At 48.5% G+C, this 19,414-nt stretch overlaps 1 protein-coding gene across 1 annotated transcript in view; it reads right to left on the reverse strand.

Annotated features, from left to right (window-relative positions):
• Positions 1-19,210, reverse strand: part of Oprd1 (opioid receptor delta 1) — a 44,016-nt gene extending 24,806 nt beyond the window's left edge. The window contains exon 1 of the mRNA XM_046468367.2: positions 18,799-19,210. Coding sequence (XP_046324323.2) covers positions 18,799-19,025 — 227 coding nt within the window. The 5' untranslated portion in view covers positions 19,026-19,210. The remainder of the gene's footprint in view (positions 1-18,798) is intronic.
• Between the last annotated feature and the right edge of the window lie 204 nt (positions 19,211-19,414).

Below are 19,414 nucleotides of genomic sequence, written 5' to 3' on the forward strand. Positions count from 1 at the left end.
ACTGGAAGGAAGCTTCATGGTGAGGGCAGAAAAAGAAAATTGTAACTAATCGCAGGCGCAATTAGTCACAATGAAGTCATACTAGATCAGGGTGGGATAATAAGACCAGTATCCTTATAAGAAGAGGAGAGAGTTGGGGGCAGTGGTGCACATCTGTAACCTGTAATCCCAGTGACTCAGAAGGCCCAGGCAGGAGGATTGCAAGTTCAAAGTCAGCCTTAGCAATTTAGTGAGACCCTGTCTCAAAACACAAAATAAAAAAAAGGCTGGGGATGTGGCTCAGTGGAAAAGCACCCTGGGTTCAATCCCCAGGACCAAAAAAAAAAAAAAAAAGAAAGAAGAAGAAGAAAAGGAGAGGACAGCTGGACGTTGCACACCTATAATCCCCAGCAGTTCAGGAGGCTGAGGCAGGAGGATCATAAGTTCAAAGCCAGCCTCAGCAAAGATGAGGCGCTAAGCAACTCAGTGAGACCCTGTCTCTAAGCAAAATACAAAATAGGGCTGGGGATGTGGCTCAGTGGTCGAGTGCCTCTGAGTTCCATCCTCAGTACAAAAAAAAAAAAAATAGTAGCAGCTACACACAATGGACACTAAGGATCACCAGCAACCAGAAACCAGGCAAAGAAGTCTTTCTCTAGGGAATGAGGCCCTGCTGACCCCTTGATTTCAGACTTCTAGCCTTCTAACAATTTCTGTTGTTTCAAGTCACCAAGTTTACAGCAATATGTTACAGCAGCCCTAGGAGACTATTAGAGAGGGGTTGTCCATTTTACTGGTATGGCCTAAAATACAGAAGTAATGACTATTAAAATGGCCCGCCAGGCTGGGGAGGTAGCTCAGTAGAAGAGCCTTGCCTAGCATGTGTGAGGCCCTGCATTCAATCCTCAGTGCAAAAAAAAAAAAAAAGTTGTTTCCCTTCCTATCTTCCCAAAAAAAAGGTCTCTCCTCATCAAAAATACAGCATGTTGCCTTTATCCTAAAGAATTAAAGTCAGCATACTGTAGCAATACTCGCATGCCCATGTTTAGTCACAAGAGCCGAAGTATGAACTAGCCTCGGTATCTGTCAATAGATGAATGGAAACAGAAAATGCAGTATATATACACAACTTCATCCAGCCATAATGAAGAATGAGCCAGGTGCGGTGGCACACGCCTATAATCCCAGAGTTTCGAGAGGATTGCAAGTTCAAAGCCAGCCTCAGCAAAAGAGAGGCGCTAAGCAACTCAGTGAGATCCTGTCTCTAAATAAAATACAAAAAATAGGGCTGGGGATGTGGCTCAGTGGTTGAATGCCCCTGAGTTCAATCCCTGCTACCTAAAAAAAAAAAAAAAAAAAACCCAGAATGAAATTATGTCATTTGCGGGAAAACAGATGGAACTTGAGAGCATTATGTTAAGTAAAATAAGCCAAACTCAGAAAGTCCAGGGTCACATGTTTTCTCTCATATTTGGAAGCTAAAAGAAAAGAAAGGTCACGGGGAGGCGGGGCGGGGGGTCGCATGAAAATCAAATCAAAGGAAGATCAGCAGAGTAGAGGAAAGGGAGCAGGGGGGAGGAGGAGAGAAAAAGGGGAAAAACTGGGGAATTATATCAGTTAAATTACATTGTTACACTGTGTGCTGTATAACCATATAGCAACAAATCTCACCATTACGAACAATTATAAGATACCAATTAAAATATGGAAAAAAGAATATGGTAGAGAGAGAAGATGGGAGGGGAGGGGAGGGGGGATAGTTGAGGATAGGAAAGGTAGCAGAATACAACAGTCACTAATATGGAATTATGTAAAAATGTGGATGTGTAACCGATGTGATTCTGCAATCTGTATTTGGGGTAAAAATGGGAGTTCATAACCCACTTGAATCTAATGTATGAAATATGATATGTCAAGAGCTTTGTAATGCTTTGAACAACCAATAAAAAAAAAAGAAATAACAACAACAAAAAAAAAGAATATGGTATATTGGCACTAAAAGTAAAAGTGGTGGGTGAAAATATCTCAAGTGTGTACTGTGTCACCTTCCCTGCTTGAATTCACTATTCCAATGAATCTGCACAAACACCACGGAGGTATTATCAGTCCCACCTTACAGGTGTGGAATGTTGAAGCTCAGAGAGGTGAAGTGATTTGCCAAAAGGCACACAGCTAGCCCAGGCTCTCGGTTGTGCCTCAGGTCTCTCAAACTCCAGAGCCCACATGCCTGACCACTACCCTCTCTTCTTCCTATATTAAAAAGAAAAAAAAATTCAATTCTTTTGTTTTATAAAGACACACTTACAGCAGCGATCGGGAAGTCTCTGCCACTTCAGGGAACAAATAGCTTAAACAAAGCAACTGCCAGCAGTTGGGGTCCAGCTGGGGCTCCCTCTATTTGCAGACAAAGGGTGATTGCTCTCCTGATGGGCAAAACAAGCCCGGCTGGGCAGCCAGGGCTGCAAGCTGTGTCCCTGCCCACCATTTAACAGGGGTGGCAAGAGGCCAGAAATTAATTAGCTGTCTCAGTTTTGGCAAAGCCTCAGGAAGGAAAGTGGTTAATTATAACAAAGCTCAGTGAGCATGTCACAGTGGAAGATAAAGGGCTGGGACCTGGAGATAAAGAGTCCCTGAGTTAAGCATGAGTGGGGAGGCCAGGCGGGTCCCACTCAGCAATAAACAGCACAGATGTCTCTCTTCGTTCAGTTCAAGAACCACGGCAGGCTCAAGCAGGTCTCCACCGCCCTGGCCCTGCTCTGGTTTATGGATGGCTGGACCACAAAGTGGGCAGCCAGACACACGGAGGCCCCCAGGGAGCAGGATCCACAAGTGTGACATATCACTGCCTGCGATTCTGGCAACAGGATGTGACCTTCCTATAAACACCTACTGGCATGCCACCTGAGTGTCACAGCCTCTGCTGGGGCTCCAACTCTAAATAAAAGATAGTTTCCTGACTCCACACCCACTCATGGGGGCAGAGAGAGAGAGAGAGAGAGAGAGACAGATGAATAATCAAGTGTTTGAAATAGTGCATGGTCCCTGTTCGTTGGGGGACACCATGGAAACCCAGAGGAGGGTTGAGTTGGCTACAGCCATCAGTGGCTTCCTGGAGGAAAGAATTACTAAGCTGAAAAACCAGGGGCACCTCTGAGATTCCTACACATATTTCCCCCTCGTCTCTAACTGGAAGATTTTTATTGCATACCCCAGCAACTGCACAGAGGGGATCTCAATAACAAAGTGCCAATTTGATATTTAAGAAATACTGAGACTCTGCCAGTGGCCCAGGAGGCTGAAGCAGGAGGATTGCAAGTTCACAGTCAGCCTCAGCAACTTAGTAAGCCCCTATTGACTTAGCAAAAGCCTGTCTCTAAATAAAAATTTAAAAGGTGGTTGGGGGCTGGGGATGTAGCTCTGTGGTTAAGTACCCCTGGGTTTAATCCTTGGGGAAGGAAGGGAGGGAGGGAGGAAGGAAAGAAAAAAAATATTTGCAATTCGGGAGGCTGAGGCAGGAAGATTGCAAGTTTGAGACCAACCTCAGCAACTTAGTGAGGCCCTAAGGATTTAGCCAGACCTGTCTCAAAATAAAATTTACATTTTTTCCATATATTTGTTGATTGATTGTATATCTTCTTCTGAGAAGTATCTGTTCAGTTCCTTGACCCATTTATTGATTGGGTTATTTGGTTTTACGGTGTTAAGGTTTTTGAGTGCTTTATATATCTTAGAGATTAGTGTTCTATCTGATGTGTTTGTGGTAAAGATTTGCTCCCATTCTGTAAGCTCTCTATTCACCTCACTGTTTCTTTTGCTGAGAGGCTTTTCAGTTTGAATCCATCCCATTTATTGATTCTTGGTTTTAATTCTTGCACTATAGGAGTCTTATTAAGGAAGTTGGGGCCTAATCCAATATGATGGGCCTACTTTTTCTTCCATTAGGTGCAAGGTCTCTGGTTTAATTCCTAGGTCCTTGATCCACTTTGAGTTGAGTTTTGTGCATGGTGAGAAAATGTTCAACGTCTCTAGCAATTAGAGAAATGCAAATCAAAACTACTCTAAGATTTCATCTCACTGCAGTCAGAATGGCAGCTATCAAGAATACAAACAACAGGGGCTGGGGTTGTGGCTTATCGGTACAGTACTCGCCTAGCATGGGCGGGACCCGGGTTCCATCCTCAGCACCACATAAAAATAAAGGCATTGAGTTAAAAAAAAAAAAAAAGAATACAAACAACAATAAGTGTTGGCGAGGATGTGGGGGGAAAACGCACATTCATACACTGCTGGTGGGACTGAAAATTGGTGCAGCCAATCTGGAAAGCAGTATGGAGATTCCTTGGAAAAGTTGGAATGGAACTACCATTTGACACAGCTATCCTACTCCTCGGTTTATACCCAAAGGACTTAAAAACATCATACTACAGGGACACAGCCATATCAATGTTTATAGCAGCGCAATTCACAATAGCTAAATTGTGGAACCAACCCAGATGCCCTTCAGTAGATGAATGGATAGGGAAACTTTGGTATATATACACGATGGAATATTACTCAGTATTAAAAAAGAATAACATCATGGCATTTGCAGGTAAATAGATGGAGTTGGAGAATATAATGCTAAGTGAAGTTAGCCAATCCCAAAAAACCAAAGGCCAAAGTTTCCTTTGATATGAAGATGCTGACTCATAATGGCAATGAGGTGTGTGGGCGGGAGCATGGGAGGAATGGAGGAACTTTAGATAGGACAAAGGGGAGAGAGGGGAAGGGAGGAGGCCACTAGGTAGAAATGACAGTGGAATGAGTTAGACATTATTACCCTAAGTTCAATGTATGAAGACATGAATAGTGTGAAACTACTTTGTGTTCAACCAATGACTTGAAAAATTGTGCTCTGTATATGTAATATGAAATGAATTGCATTCTGCCATCATGTAACAAATTAGAATAAATAAATAATCTAATAAAGAAAAATAAGGGCTGGGATTGTGGCTCAGCGGTAGAACGCTCGCCTAGCACGGGTGGAACCAGGGTTCAATCCTCAGCACCACATAAAAATAAAGGCCTCGTGTTGTGTCCATCTACACCTAAAAAAAAATAAAATAAATATTAAAAAACAAAACAAAACATATAATTAAAGAAAAAGAAAATAAAATTTACAAAGGGGCTGGGGACACGGCTCGGTGGTTAAGTAACCCTGGGTTCAATCCTCATTATCAAAAAAGAAATATTTAGTAGATGCCTCCCTTAGGGTCAGGACCTGAACCAGGAAACAAGATAGATAAATGAACACGGCTCCTGCCCTCAGGCAGCAACCGGTAAAGGGAAAAGCAACTCAGAAATAAGTCCCGGCACCACAATTATAGAACATTGCTTCATGACCATCTGTTTCTGTATGTGTCTCTGTTGTGGTTTGGATATGGACTAAGTGTGTCCCCCAAGGCTTCATGGGTTGAAAATTGATGCCCATTGTGAGGCATTAGGAGGATGGAAATAGGCCAAATATGGTGTTGGGGGGGCCCTCTGGGGGCTAATTAAGAAAAGGTAATCAAGGGAGCCCCCATGATTGAATCCTGGTGGTTTTATAAGAGGGAGAAAAAGCAGATAGCACTCGCCTGGGGTTGCAGTTTTTCAGGAGGCTAAGGCAAGAGGCTCAACTGAGTCCAGAAGTTTGAGGCCAGCCTGGGCAACAAAGCAGGACCCCCTCTCCCCCCACAAAAAAAAAAAGTAAAAGAAAAAAAAAGAAGAGGGAGGAGCTGGGGTTGTGGCTCAGCAGTAGCGTGCTCGCCTAGCACATGCTGGGCGCTGGGTTCGATCCTCAGCACCACATAAAAATAAAATAAAGGTATTGTGTCCAACTACAACTAAACAAAATATTTTTTAAAAATAGAGGAGGGAGAAAGATAAGAACAGACACAAATACACACCCATGTTCCCTTTCTCTTGCCATGTGATCTGGTGATGCCCTGCACCACTCGAAGACTCCGCCAGCAAAAAGGCCATCAACCAGATGTGGTCTCACAGTCTTGGACCATGAGCCAAAATGAACCTTTTTTCTTTATAACTTACCCAGTCTGTGGTAATTGTGTTATTATTAACAGAAAATATGCTAATATAGTTCCCCCTTTTCCTAAGTGACAAGCACTGGAGAGACACTTGATTCACATCCATGAATTTAACAACTGACCACAGAGAGCACAACCAAGACATTTGTCAGAAGGCCAAGAAATGTTCCCAATGTCACACCACCCACAGGCTGTAGTACCAGGACCAAGCCCAAGTCTGTCTGACTCGTGTCAGGGTGGCGAGGTTCCAGTCCCCAGCTAGTCAATCAAACATTCCCCCAGCGTGGCTGTGATAGCTCTTAGTAGATGGGGCTCACACTGCCGACCAGTTGACTTTAAGTAAAGGAGATTCTCTTTGGCCATCTGGGGTGCCTCCTCCAATCAGCTGAAGGTGTTAAGAACAACACTGAGGTCTCCAGAGGGAGCAGACATCCCACCCAGGGACAGGTCCACAGCACTCTCTCTGGCCTGAGGCTGTCCAGCCCCACTGCCTGCCCTGCAGATACCAGCTTGCCTTTCAGACCCTACAACTGCAGAAGCTAACGCCTAAAAATATGTCCCATTTTGAGGCTGGGGTTGTGGCTCAGTAGTAGAGCACTTGCCTAGCATGTGTGAGGCCCTGGGTTCGATTCTCAGCATCACATATAAATAAAATAAAGGTCCATTTACAACTAAAATAAATATATACTTAAAAAAAAAAAAAGAAAAAGAAATATGTCCCAGTGGTCCTTTTACTCTGATAGGACCGTGACTGATATAGACCCAAAGCCCTTGCTCCAGGCTAAGGCTGGTGCCAGGGAGCCACACAGTCCCCTCATCCAGTAAAAAAGCAATGACAATCACCACCAGGCTGGGTTGATGGAGGGGTCAATGTGATGAGAGGCAAGGTGACAGGATGACAAGAGGGCTGGCTGCAGTCAAACATCTTTCCTCTGTGAGTCTCAGTTTTTTCACCTATAAATTGGGCACACTAAATTGTTAATACCTCATAGAAGTGTCCTGAAGATTTGAGATTTGCACTTAACGCTTCCTGTACAGACAGATGCCTTTTATCCCCTCTCTAGTACAGGGGATTGAACCCAGGGGCACTTTACCACTGAGCTACAGCCCCAGTCCTTTTTATTATTTATTTATTTTTTAAAAATATTTATTTTTTAGTTGGACACAATACTTTTATTATTTATTTATTTTTATGTGATGTCGAGGATCGAACCCAGGGCCTCTCACCTGCTAGACAAGTACTCTACCGTTGAGCCACAGACCCAGCCCTTTTTTTATTTTTCATTTTGAGACAGGGTCTTGCTAAGTTGCTGAGGCTGGCCTCGAACTCAGGATCCTCCTACCTCACCCTCCTGTGTTGGTGGGATTTCAGGCAAGTGCCACTGCACTTGGCTCATTTCCAAGTTTTTAATGACTTTGAGGGTTTCCTCTTTGCCAAGTTGATGATCCGATCCCACAATTCCATATAAAAAGAATGCCCATAAGTTTATTAGTCTTTGTGATCAATATGTGGATGTGACACAGTTTGCCCAACCCGTCCCCCACAAGGGACTCTTTTTGAGGACAAATGGCCAGGAAAGTCCCGAGCAGAGCACTTCATACACATACTGTTGTTCAAATTGTACCCTCCCTGCCCGGGAGGTGGGCCTCAGCATATTCCCGTTTTGATCACAGAAGGAAATTGTGGCCCACAGAAGTGAGGGGTTCATCCAGGTGTGCAGAGTGGACAGAATTAGATCAAAATCAGTTCCCCAAAGCTCAAGTAGACTCAGGCCTTTGGCCATGTTGTGTTGTAGTTCTTTTTTTCTTTTTCTTTCTTTTTTTTTTTTTGGTACCAGGGATTGAACCCAGGGGCATTTAACCACTGAGCCACATCCCCAGCCCTTTTTATGTTTTATTTAGAGACAGGGTCTCGCCAACTTGCTTAGAGCCTTGCTAAGTTGCTGAGGCTGGCTTCGAATTTGCAATCCTCCTGCCTCAGCCTCCTGAGCTGCTGGGATTACAGGCGTGCACACGGTGCCCGGCTGTATGGTACTTCTTATGTCCCATCTCTCTGCCTGGCACTCAACAGTGTCATTTTTGCTTTATTCATTAACAGTTTATTATTTTAACACATAAGTCTGCTCTGCTCCATAGCCTCTCCAGATCCCTAGCTGTACCGAAGAGTTCTTTTCTTCACAGCAGGAATTGGGAGGTATGAATTCAGCCTTCTTTATGGACATTGCTTCATGGGCATTTTGCGTGCCTGGGCTCTGGGAATCAAGGGGCCTCAAGTGGTGGTCTGACTCCACCACTTCCCATCTGTAGCTCTGGGCAAGTGAATTATCTCTGAGCCTCAGTTTCCTCATCTGTTAAATGAAGAAAAACCTCAAAGAGCTAAGAGAATTAGATGAGCTCATACATGTGAGGTGCTGCCACCTGGTCAGTGCCAGGGAAAGCGCAGCCATTCTGTTTCTGGTGGTAACCTATGCCAAGTCGATATGCCAGTTTTGCTGGGGAGCACTCTCCTCCCTGGCATGACCAGGCCTGGGCAGGGGAAGGAAGTGTCTCAGAGCTACCTGCCCTGTTTAGCAGAATGGCTCCATTGCTCCCCAAGGGAGGAATGGAAAATCACCAGATGTGGGGCACTTCCCAGGACTCTGGGCACATGAGCTTTTATAATCAAGGGAAACAGATGACTTCCATCTGTCCTGCAGGGGCATCTGGTCTGACCAGGAAAAGCAGATTCTCCCTTGGCTAATCCCTGACTCTGGTCCCCAAGTGCTGGGCAACCAGCCCAAAGACATCATTAGCACCTACGGCTTCCTGCTGGGGCCAGGCCTGTGCCAACACCAGGCATCATCCCCCTTCACCTTGGGGTTTGCTGCTGCCTCTGCCTATAAACACTTCCTCTGAGCACTTTTCTCCTCCCACCCTCCCGTACACAACTGCACCCCCACCACGGTCTCTCCTAGGCCCACTTGAGTTTCCCTCACTGCTTGTGGCCCTGGCCTTATGTCTACTTGCTTATTATCTATCTTTTCCCACTAGAATGTCAGCTCCCCCGGGGCAGTGACAATCTCCATCGTGGCTGCGTCCCCAGCACCTGGAACTGTCCCTGGAACTTAGGAGGAGCTGTCAGGTAGACGTTGCCACAACCTTGAGATGAGGTGTTTTTCTGTCATCTCCATTTCACAGAGGAGAAAAGAGGCTTGCTCACTGAGCCCAAGAGACCTGGACTTGAAGCCCAGCATGTCTGCCTCTGAGGGAGGGGGCTGTGTCTCCAGCTGCTGGCCCCACTCCAGGAAACTTGGGGTTCTGCAGGTCTGACAGGTGTTGTCAGCGGCCCCCAGACCCAGCTTCCTCGTGCAAGAACCCACTTCTCATGCTCCCAAACACTACCATGCCCGGCCACCCTGAGCTCAGATGATGCCCAGTGTGCCAAGTGATGCCAGGAGAGAGGGGGTGACATTAGAAAAAGTGAGTTCCAGTCCTCCTGTGGCCACTAACTCAAAAGACAAAACCATTTCAGGGCTTGGTTTCCTTATTTGTAAGTTAGAGGGGCTGGAATTGACATAAAGGGTGGCAGAGGACAGGGCAACAGTCTCGAGTGTGGGCTCTGGGCTCAGAACGACACTCTTCTGATTTCCATCTGACCCTGAGACTTTGGGCATGTTGCATCATTTCTCTGAGCCTCAGGTTTTCTCATCTATAAAGTGGGGATGACACTCCCCTTCTATGGGTTCTGTGAGGATCAAACAGGATAAGATATAATATAGATACATCTCTAAGCAGAGTGCTTGGCCCAAAATAAGTACTCAATAAAGTGTTTTTAGATAAATTGTCTTCCACCATTCTAGGCCTTGGTGACAAGTTTACCTATGTGGGAAAAGGAGTTCCATGTGTGTGTGTGTGTGTGTGTGTGTTTAATAAGGCTTTTTTTTTTTTTTTTAATCTCATGGGACTCTGAAGTTCAAGTTCTTTCCACTTTTCAAGAAACAGTAGGAAAAGCTGTACAGGACAAGATTCTTTCCACACACATCCTTCTTGGCCAGAGACAAAGCCGCTGATTTCTGCAGCTGCACTAGCAGCTATAAATCAGTAGCACACAACCCAGAAACCCCAGCCCACCCCACACCCCTAACTGGTAACAGGACCGCTACAGACTGCCTGATGGCAAATTGCTAATTTAAGCCCAGCTTTGTGTTCTACCCTGCGATTATCCCTCTTCCTGTGTGTGCCTGTTGTGATATTCTGGGTGGCCAATTTGATTTCCAGGTCCCAGGATTCTGTGGTTAATGAAATCATTCCTTACCCTTGCCCAGCCCCCTGCCTCTCAAGTCCAGACATCTGCTGGGGGTGGGGGCATCCTGAGGTCACAGCATCTGAAAATCATTTTTCTTTGAATCTCAGCTGTGGTGAGAAGGGCCTTAGGTTACGCTTGTCTTTTCTCCACTGAATCTCCAGCGCCAACTCTCCTTCTCATGGTTTTTCCAACATCTGCTTACATATCTTCAACAACTGGAAGCTCCCTACATTACACGGCAGCCCATACCTGGTTGGAAAGCTTTGCCTGTGGGATCATTTCTTCTGGAAATAATACAAGATATGCACAAAATGTGTTCGAAAATATTCACAACAGCACCAGATTGGCATAACATTGGAAATAACACGACCCACCCCACTGCCATAGAGCACATTCATACAACGTAACCATCAAAAATCAAAACATCATGTTGTTATTTGTTTGTTTTTCCAGTACTGGGAATTAAACCCAGGGCACTCGACCAATGAGCTTCATCCCCAGATCTCTTTATTTTATTTTGAGGCAGGATATTGCTATTTGGCTCAGGCTGGCCTCTAACTTGTGATCCTCCCACCCCAGCCTCCCAAGTAGCTAGAATCACAAATGTGCACCCTGCAGAAATCACATTTTCAAAGAATGAGAACATGCTCGTGATATAAGTGAAAAGACCTATACAAAGCACATATGCTGTGATCCCAATTTCACTATGTGATTCTGATTTCATTAAAATTGGGGCGGGGGCAGAAAAAGAGAGGAAATCAAAATGACCAAGCCTTTCTCTATGGCAGGGTGATGGGTAACATTTGTCTCAACTTAGACTTCTCCATGTTTTCTGAAATAACTACCTTGTTATCTTTATTCTAAAAGAAAATTTCTAATGTGGAGCTGACAAAGTTTCCCTGTAGCATCCATCCAATAATTCTAGTTCTCCACCAAATGAATGAGAAGCAAGCCTCACTCCTCTCCTAGAAAGGCAGAATTTCAGAAAACATGGATGGAATACTAAATGCCTGGCTCTGTGATGAAGCCCTCCACGCCCCACATACAGGCCTCAGAGGTCAGCAGACAACTCTGACCTGTTCCCCACCCTTGTTTCCTGCTTCTCTGACCAGACATCCCCAGCTCTGGCCTCCATTCCCCAGGGGTCTCGTGGCTGGCAGAGGCAGAGTGGATGATGAGTGGTTTGGGAGTCAGAACAGCCTGGGCTCAAGTCTTGACTCTGCCCTTCTTGCTGAGAGGAGCACTTGCTCCCTCGGAGCCCCGTGTCCTCATCTGTGAACGGGAACAGAAGGCTCCCGCTGAAGATCTGTGGTGCAGCTTGGAGAAGCCTCTGGCATGCTGCAGAGGCTCAGGAAGAGGCCACTCAGTGACTCCTCCTGGTGAGTCTATGAGTCACACACACTCCCCAGGGAATGAACCCGAGACCCAGGAAGTGGCAGGCTTCAGGCAAGGCCAAGAGATGCAGAGGGAACAGGACCAGGCTGCTGCTTGCTCTCCCTGCTCAGCCTCACCTGAGGTCACCGGGGCCAAGCCTCCGCCTTCCTGCTAGGAAGCAGCACTGCATTCCGGAAAGAGGATGCTGAGCCAGAGTCTCCATGACCTGTCCAAGGTCATGAGCTCTCTCCACGGCCCTGCACCAGCCTCTTTGGTTCCCCCACATGGAGTCTCTCCCCATCCAGTCCACCCCCACAGCAAATTCATCCTCTCGAACATCATTCTGCACAGATTGTTCCCGAATTCTCATCTGCTGGCCTGTGACCCAAAGTGCTCTCATTTCCCAGCATGATCGACCTTACCGAGGGACCAAAGGGCCTGCCCAGTCTCAGCACCCACATCCGGGCTGGCAGCTGGAGCCTCAGCACAGCCACACCAGGCCTGTCTCCAGTCCTTCTCTGTCCCCTACCCCCAGATGACCCCTTCCGATTACCTGGAGCTGGCTCATGAAGTTCCTCCAACATTTGTACCTCCTCAGGAATTTCAGAAGGCAGGAATTAAGGTGGCGGGCTCATCACTGGCACCCAGATCCCACTCGGCACAGCAGTTGCTTTTGACAACCACAGTGAGGAGGACATCTGCTCATGAGGCCTTTCCTGTTTTTGTCCCTGAAGCCTCTCCATCCGCACAGCCACCCTGTCCAGTGCTGTCCACTTGGCCACAGTGAACCTCCCTGCCCTTTCTATCACTCATCATCCACTGGTCCTTTCATTGTCCAAGCTGTTTCTTCTTTCTAGAATGTTCAGCCTCTACCTTTCCATATAACCAACTTCAGCTCCCCTTCCATGACTGGGTCCCAGGCATTGCCACCACTGTCTAGTTCAGGTGCCTGCACTGGACCGCACAGCCCTGCACCTGTCCCTGAAGCTGTACCTAACCAGGGGCTCTCAGGCAGGGCTGTGTTAGGAGCCTGCACAGGGGTCAATATCAGCAAATGTTTGTTGACTGTCTAAATGTGCAGCCCATGTAAGACAAAGGACAGGGCACAAGGTAGGAAATGAAGACAATCAGACCTCAACAGCCACCCACTCTGCCCACCTGCGGCAGCTGCAGGTGTACTGGTTAATTGGGACTGACACATATAGAAGTGTGGAGAGCAGAGACAGAGAATAGGAGAACAGTGACTGAGATTGGGGGTCTCTGATGACCTCATGGCTGTGGCATGCTTAGTGCCTGGGAATGTTCTGTGCAAAGGCATTGAATGCCTAGCTCCTTTGGTAATGCTCTGCATGAGGAGGCTCTGTGCAAGACTCCTGTTAGCTTCAACCTTGAACTCAAGCACATAGCTCCCAGGGATAGAGGAATTCTCCTGCTAGACAACCACAATGCTTCACCAGCTCTGCAGTTCCTGCGCCTGCTTAACAGAAACTTTAAGCAATGGGCCTCCCCGAGAGCTACACAAAGCTCCCAACAGTGCACATTGCAACTGTGGATTGCAAATGTGGAAAAGCTGCATTGGTGTTTCTAGTTCTGTAATTTTCCTGAATACAAAGAATAATGCTCATATAGTCATTAACCTGATAATGAGACATATATAAAGAAAGATTGCTGGCGTCACTGTTTAGATCTGCTTCTCCATCAGAGAGCAGCCCTCCAAAGGACTCCAGCTTTATCTTCAAAATCATCTGCGTGCATGAGGCTTTTTCTTATCCCCCTTCACCCCTCCCTGGAACCGCAAGTTTGGCCACACTGGATGTGGCATTAAGGGCCTACTGTGTGCCAGGTGCTGTGTTGAGACCTTTATATGCATAACCCCACTTAATCTCCCCAATCACCAATCATGACCTCCCAATTTTTCAAATGAGCAAATGAGGCTTAGGGAAGTTAATTTTGTTTGTCCAAAGCCACACCAACAGGACGTGGGAGAGCTGGGATTGAGACCCACCCAGTACTAGCTCACCCCTGACTGTGACCTTCATCATGACACTGTTTTCTCACCAGAATCTCTCCTGGCCTGGAGACCCTTGGCCCCTGTTTTATTCAGCTTTTTTGCTGCTGTAACTAAAAGATCTGACCAGAATAATTATAGAGGAGGAAAGTTTATCTGCGGGCTCACAGTTTCAGAGGTCTTAGTCCACAGAAGGCTGGCTCCATTCCTCAGGGATCAAGATGAGACTGAACATCATGGCGGCAAAGTCCCTCTGGAAGCAGCTCACACAGTGATCAGGAAGCAGAGAGAGAGCCCACTGGCCAGATACAAACATATACCCAAAGCCACACCCCAATTTCCACCTCCTCCAGACACACCCCACCGCTTCGGTTTCCACCCAGTTAATCCCTATCAGGGGAGTCATTCACTGACTGGGTTAAGACTCTTACAACCCAATCCTGTCTCCTCTGAACTTTCTTGCACTGTCTCACATGTGAGCTTTTGGGGAACACCTCACATCCAAGCCATAACAGCCCCTTCCCTAACCTGAGAAAGAGGGGAGAGAGAAATAGACAAACAGCACAGGCTGGGCCTCCAAAATGAGACAGGGACTTAGTGTTCCCAATTCTGCAGTTAATACTTGAGACCCTTTCCCGGCAGCTCCTTACACTTCAAAAGACAGAAGGGACAACCAGAACCCCTTATTCACTGTGACCCTGCCACAGCCCAGGCCATCTGGCCAGGCCCATCCTCCCTGCTGTGTGTGGCAGTCACCTGGGATGGCAGGGAAAACAAGTTGCTTCACCAACATCACTTATCCAATCTTTAGGACCCAAGCACCTAAGAGGTGGTGCATCTGACAGATGAAGACACTGAGGTTCAGGGAGTCCAGCCAGCTTGCCAAAGACCTCAATTGGCATTTGATACAAGGAGAAAAGCCAGAAGAGACCCAGGATGAGGAGAGATCAAGGGGCAGAGAAGTATTCAACGTGAAACAGTCACACAGAGGAAAACTGGGGCTGGAAAGGGACAGAGGACACTGGGAGAGGGTAGAGACGGTAGGTGCAAACCTGCCCAACCCAGGATCGGGAGAGGTAGAGGCAGCGAGGCAGGAAGCCTTTAGAACAGACCAGGTGGGAAAAGACTGACTCCATTCTTCTGCCTAGAGTCCAGGATGGGCGAACCAGAAAGTTTGGGGCAGGAAGTGGAGGGGACAGGGGGTCACCTGCCAAAGATAAGGGTCTTCTGAACCCTCTAATTCCACCATACCCAAAGGACCACTGATGGAAACTCTCTGAGATGTCAGCACGGCTGAGGGCACTGGCTCTGCCCAGAAGGAGCGGTTGTCCAGGTCCGCACTGAGGACGGGGGGCACCCCCACGCTGGAGTCCCCTGGTAGGCTGGACTCACTGCAGAGCAGGTGGTGATGCTCCACTCTGGGGACCCGCTGTCCTGAGAAATCCTGCTTGCACCTCATAGAAACCTTATTCCTGGGAACCACACAGGCTGTCTGCTAAGAGGGTGATTCTCATGCACCCAGAAGGATGAGTGGGCTCCTCGGGCGGGTCGTGGAGTGAGGAGGGGGTTAGTGCAGCCGTGCGGTGGGCTCTGGCATTCTGAGATTCCTGGTTCTTTTTCTCAGGCCCTCCTCCCTGTCATTCTTCCCATTTCCACCTCTGTCTCCTCATCCTGCAGCTCTGAAGAGTGCACCTCTGATCTCTGACTAGGCGAGACCCTCTCTCACCCCACAAGCCCTTGGCACAGCTGCAAATTTGGGGTTTTTTCCTTTTTCCTCACGGTTGGATCTCAGCATCCAGCACAGCATCCTTGGAACTTCCTTGAACGAGTTAATTCTTTTCACTCCTTCACACAGAGCCCCTCCCTGTTCTCAAAGGGCTCAGGGGGGGCTGGGGTTGTAGCTCAGTTGGTAGAGTGTTTGCCTTGTATGTGTGAGGCACTGGGTTCGAACCTCAGCACCACATAAAAACAAATAAAATAAAATAAAGATATTGTGTCTGTCAAAGGGCTCAGGGTCTCAAAGGCTCAGATTTCATACTTCATCTCCTTTAAGCCTCATCCCAGCCCTTGGAGGGCTTGTTGCTATTCCCACTTTCTGGGTGGGGGGTGAGCTTCCATAGAGAAGTGGCTAGCCCACATACGCAGCAAGCAGTCAGCCGATTTGAATTCACGTGTCTGACTCCAGAACCCCAGCTCTGCCCACTGCACTACCCTGCTTTCCTGCCCCAGGGGTCCTCTGGATCTTCCCTTGAGATCCTTCCCCGGCCTTCAGCTGCCAAAGCTCAGGCCTGATTGGCACAATTCATTCAATCACTTCTTTATGTAACCAATCCATGGGCTGTTTATTGGCTGTGCCAGGCCCGGCATGGGTGGCCAGGGAATCAAAGGTGGCTCAGAGCTCCAGGAGTCCTTCAGGGAACCAGGGGATTTTTTCCCTCCATCCTCAGCTGCCCTCTCTCCACTGCTCTTGGGAGTTTTCTGGAAGAAGTCGACCCTTAGATAACTGCCCTGTGCTGAGCCTGCCTCTTAGCCCCCATCATCCTCCCACCTCTAAGGACAGCAGACTGTAATGTATGGGCTCAATAACATATAGGGTCCCAGTTCTCAGGGTCTCCAGCATGTTCTGAGGATCCATGTTCTGAGGAGGGACAGGACTCTCCCACCCTTCTTCTATGCAATGCTTTGACTCTCCCCTACCCCAGGTAGTTCAGAAAAAGTTCTGAATCTGGAGTCATAACATTAGGGCTCTAGCTCTGAGTCTGGTGCCAGATGCAGTAACAAAGAACAAGTCACCTGGCTGCTCCATGAGCAGCAGATTCCTCATCTGATCTGTAAAATGAGGGCAAGGATGATGGTGATCCTAATGCCTACTGCTCACGGTTATAGGTGAGCATTAACTCATTCAGACCCAGAGACTGTTATAGACAGACGGCCAGGGAAATGTAGCAACATGGGGACCTATGGAGCCAGCTATGCCATTTGCATACATTTGACAATTGATTTCCAAAAGGCTGGCTGGAAATGCACCCAGCAGGCTGAGCCCAGAGCCTCCCCAGAGCAGTCCCTGAGAAGCAGGAGGCCCTCCCTTGCTCAATGGTCTTAGGAAAGCTGTGCTCATCAGCCCAGCAGCCAGAGGCCCTGGGGAAAAGGCTGGAGATGGGAACAATCTGACTCTCAGCTTTTCCCAGACTTGAGTTTCTGGAGCTCCCCTAGAGAGCATGTAGCTCTCCGAGTTGTATCCACTCTCAGGCCCACCTTAAGATGAGTGCCTCCCTCATGTTCCCTTCTTGAATCAACCCTGGATCCTGTAGGATCTGGAAAATTCCTCCTCCTCATTGTACAGACAGCTTCCATTTATTGGGTCCAGGCACCAAGCCAGCTGCATTAGATACACCCCTTCACTGACACCTCACAACCACCCTGCTGAAGGAGGTTCTATTATCTCCCCATCTATGGATGAAACAGAGGCTCAAAGAAGTAAGAGATGTGCCCATGTCACAAAGCCAGTTTGTGGCAGAACAGGGATTAAACCCACATCAGCCCAACTCTAAGCCTACAGAGTGGGGAAATTCACTGACAAAAACACAAAGCAAAGATCAGCCCTCCCTGTGCTTGGGGAAATTTTCCCACTGTAGCTGGTGATGAGTCACTAAAGGCTCAGGAAACCCTTGTACCTTCCACTCTTCCTGAGGAGCAAAGAGGTCATCAATGCCAAAGACCCCTGAGACCCACATACTCCATTAGATGCTCCAACATGCTTCCCTGCAGAGCCCCCACACTCTGGAATTCATACTGTTCAACCAAGGAGATTGGGTCTCTGTTCTTCCATAGGGAAACTGAGGCAGATGGCGGCTGAGGCAGGAGCAATAAGGCATAGGTCTCAAGGCTGGGCTGGGACCATGGTTCACATCTCTAACCACTGAGCCCATGATCTGTCCTCTTCCCAACCTGGTAACACCATTGCCCAGAAAAGTTCAGGATTAGGTCCTGGATCAACCAGCATGGGAGACCCATTTCAAACAGCAGCAAATCCCAAGGCATCTTGTTTAAGGATGGGAGTCTCCTCTCAATCTTTTTTGCCCAGATATGAGCTGGCAGGGTGACATCAGGAGGGCCACTTCTGGGAAACACTGATGATGTTTTAGACTGACAAGGTCTCAGAACATTCTGCAAATATCAAGAAGAGAACCTCACTTTGAGGGGGTCAAAAGCACAAATTCCACTGCTACCCAAACTAACCACTGCTGTCTTGGGGAAAAAAAAAAGAGAGAAAATGAGAGGGACATTTATGAGGAGATCAGAGCCTTTTCTGAGTCATATCCAGAGTTCCTGACCAGATGGCCACTGGGGAAGGGAGAAGAGAGTCTATTAGACAGCCCACAGCCATTGACCATTGTATCCATGGGCTCTCCATTGGCAAGCATATGTAGCTGCACAAAGATCGGTGCCCAAAACCACTTTGGATGACCCCTCTCCTTGGGGTTTCAGAGGTTTGACAAGAAACATCACAGTCAACATCTCATTCTCAGAGAGAACTACAAATTGATGGTTTGGGACAAGCACACACCAACACGGGGACCCCAACATAGTTACCAAATCTGACTTGGTAAGTGCACCCCCCCCCAGCATGGTGCAAATATGACACTGTCCCCACCACCTACATAGTGTCCATACTCATCAGTCTACCTGGAAGGCCCAAAGCACTGTAGAGCATCTCCACCCACCCCTGAAGTTTCAGAGGACTAAACATATACTCTTACTGTCACAATCACCCACTCGCAAACTGTCAGACACGAACTGTTGCCAAACTGTCCCACAACCCTGGTGCAGAAGCAAGGGGATGCAAACGAACGATTAAATGTTAGGCAAGCTCAAGAAGCAAGCGCGCGCGCACACACGCACACACATACACACACACACACACACTCACACAAGACATTCATTTCTGTGTCCCACTCTCAAAAGAAGTACCCTCCCCTCTGGACCTCGTGCGAAGGTTGGAGGAGTCGAGGCCCAGGTCTCAAATCCGTGGTCACAATCCTCACCCCGGGGCCAAGTCCCGCGGCGCCAGCCCGCAGTGGACTCACCGGACGATGCCAAACATGACAAGAACGTTGCCCAGCAGCCCCACTGCGCACACAGCCGAGTAGAGCGCGGTGATAGCGATAGCCAGGGCGAGAGATGAGGCACTCCGAGCGCCCGGCTGCCCCGACGCATTGGCGCCCGCGCTGGGGAAGGCGCTGGGGAAGGCGTCCGAGGCGTTGGTGAGAATCAGGGGCTGTAGCTCGGCATCCGCAGAGGGGACAGGCTCCATGGCGGCCCCGCGATCGACTCCGGGTCCCTCTCCACCGTGCGCCCAGGGCGCAGGAACCTGGCGCTAGGGGCGCGCCAAGGGCCGAAGCTGCGGCCCCGACGCCGCCTGCTGCAGCGTCCTGGCCGACCGGCTTTCTCTGCGCCTCCTCCGCCTGCCCTGCCGCCCGCACCGATCCAGCACACGGCGTCCTCCCGCTCGCCTAGCCCGGAGCGCTGTGAGCCAGGAGCTGCTACGGGCTCCTCGGACGCGCCCGCCGCGCGCACCACGTGGCCCAGAGGCGTCCGCCAGCCTGCGCCCGCAACCGGGGGCGGGCGCTACACCACCGGCTCGGGCTCGGAGCTGGGCCGAGGAGTCTCCAGCCCCCTCTCTGGCTAACCAGAGTGCTCGAG

The sequence above is a fragment of the Marmota monax genome, unplaced genomic scaffold (assembly GCF_021218885.2).
Source record: "Marmota monax isolate L192 unplaced genomic scaffold, Marmota_monax_Labrador192_F-V1.1 WCK01_AAM20220418_F8-fsc00008, whole genome shotgun sequence".
NCBI lineage: Eukaryota > Metazoa > Chordata > Mammalia > Rodentia > Sciuridae > Marmota > Marmota monax.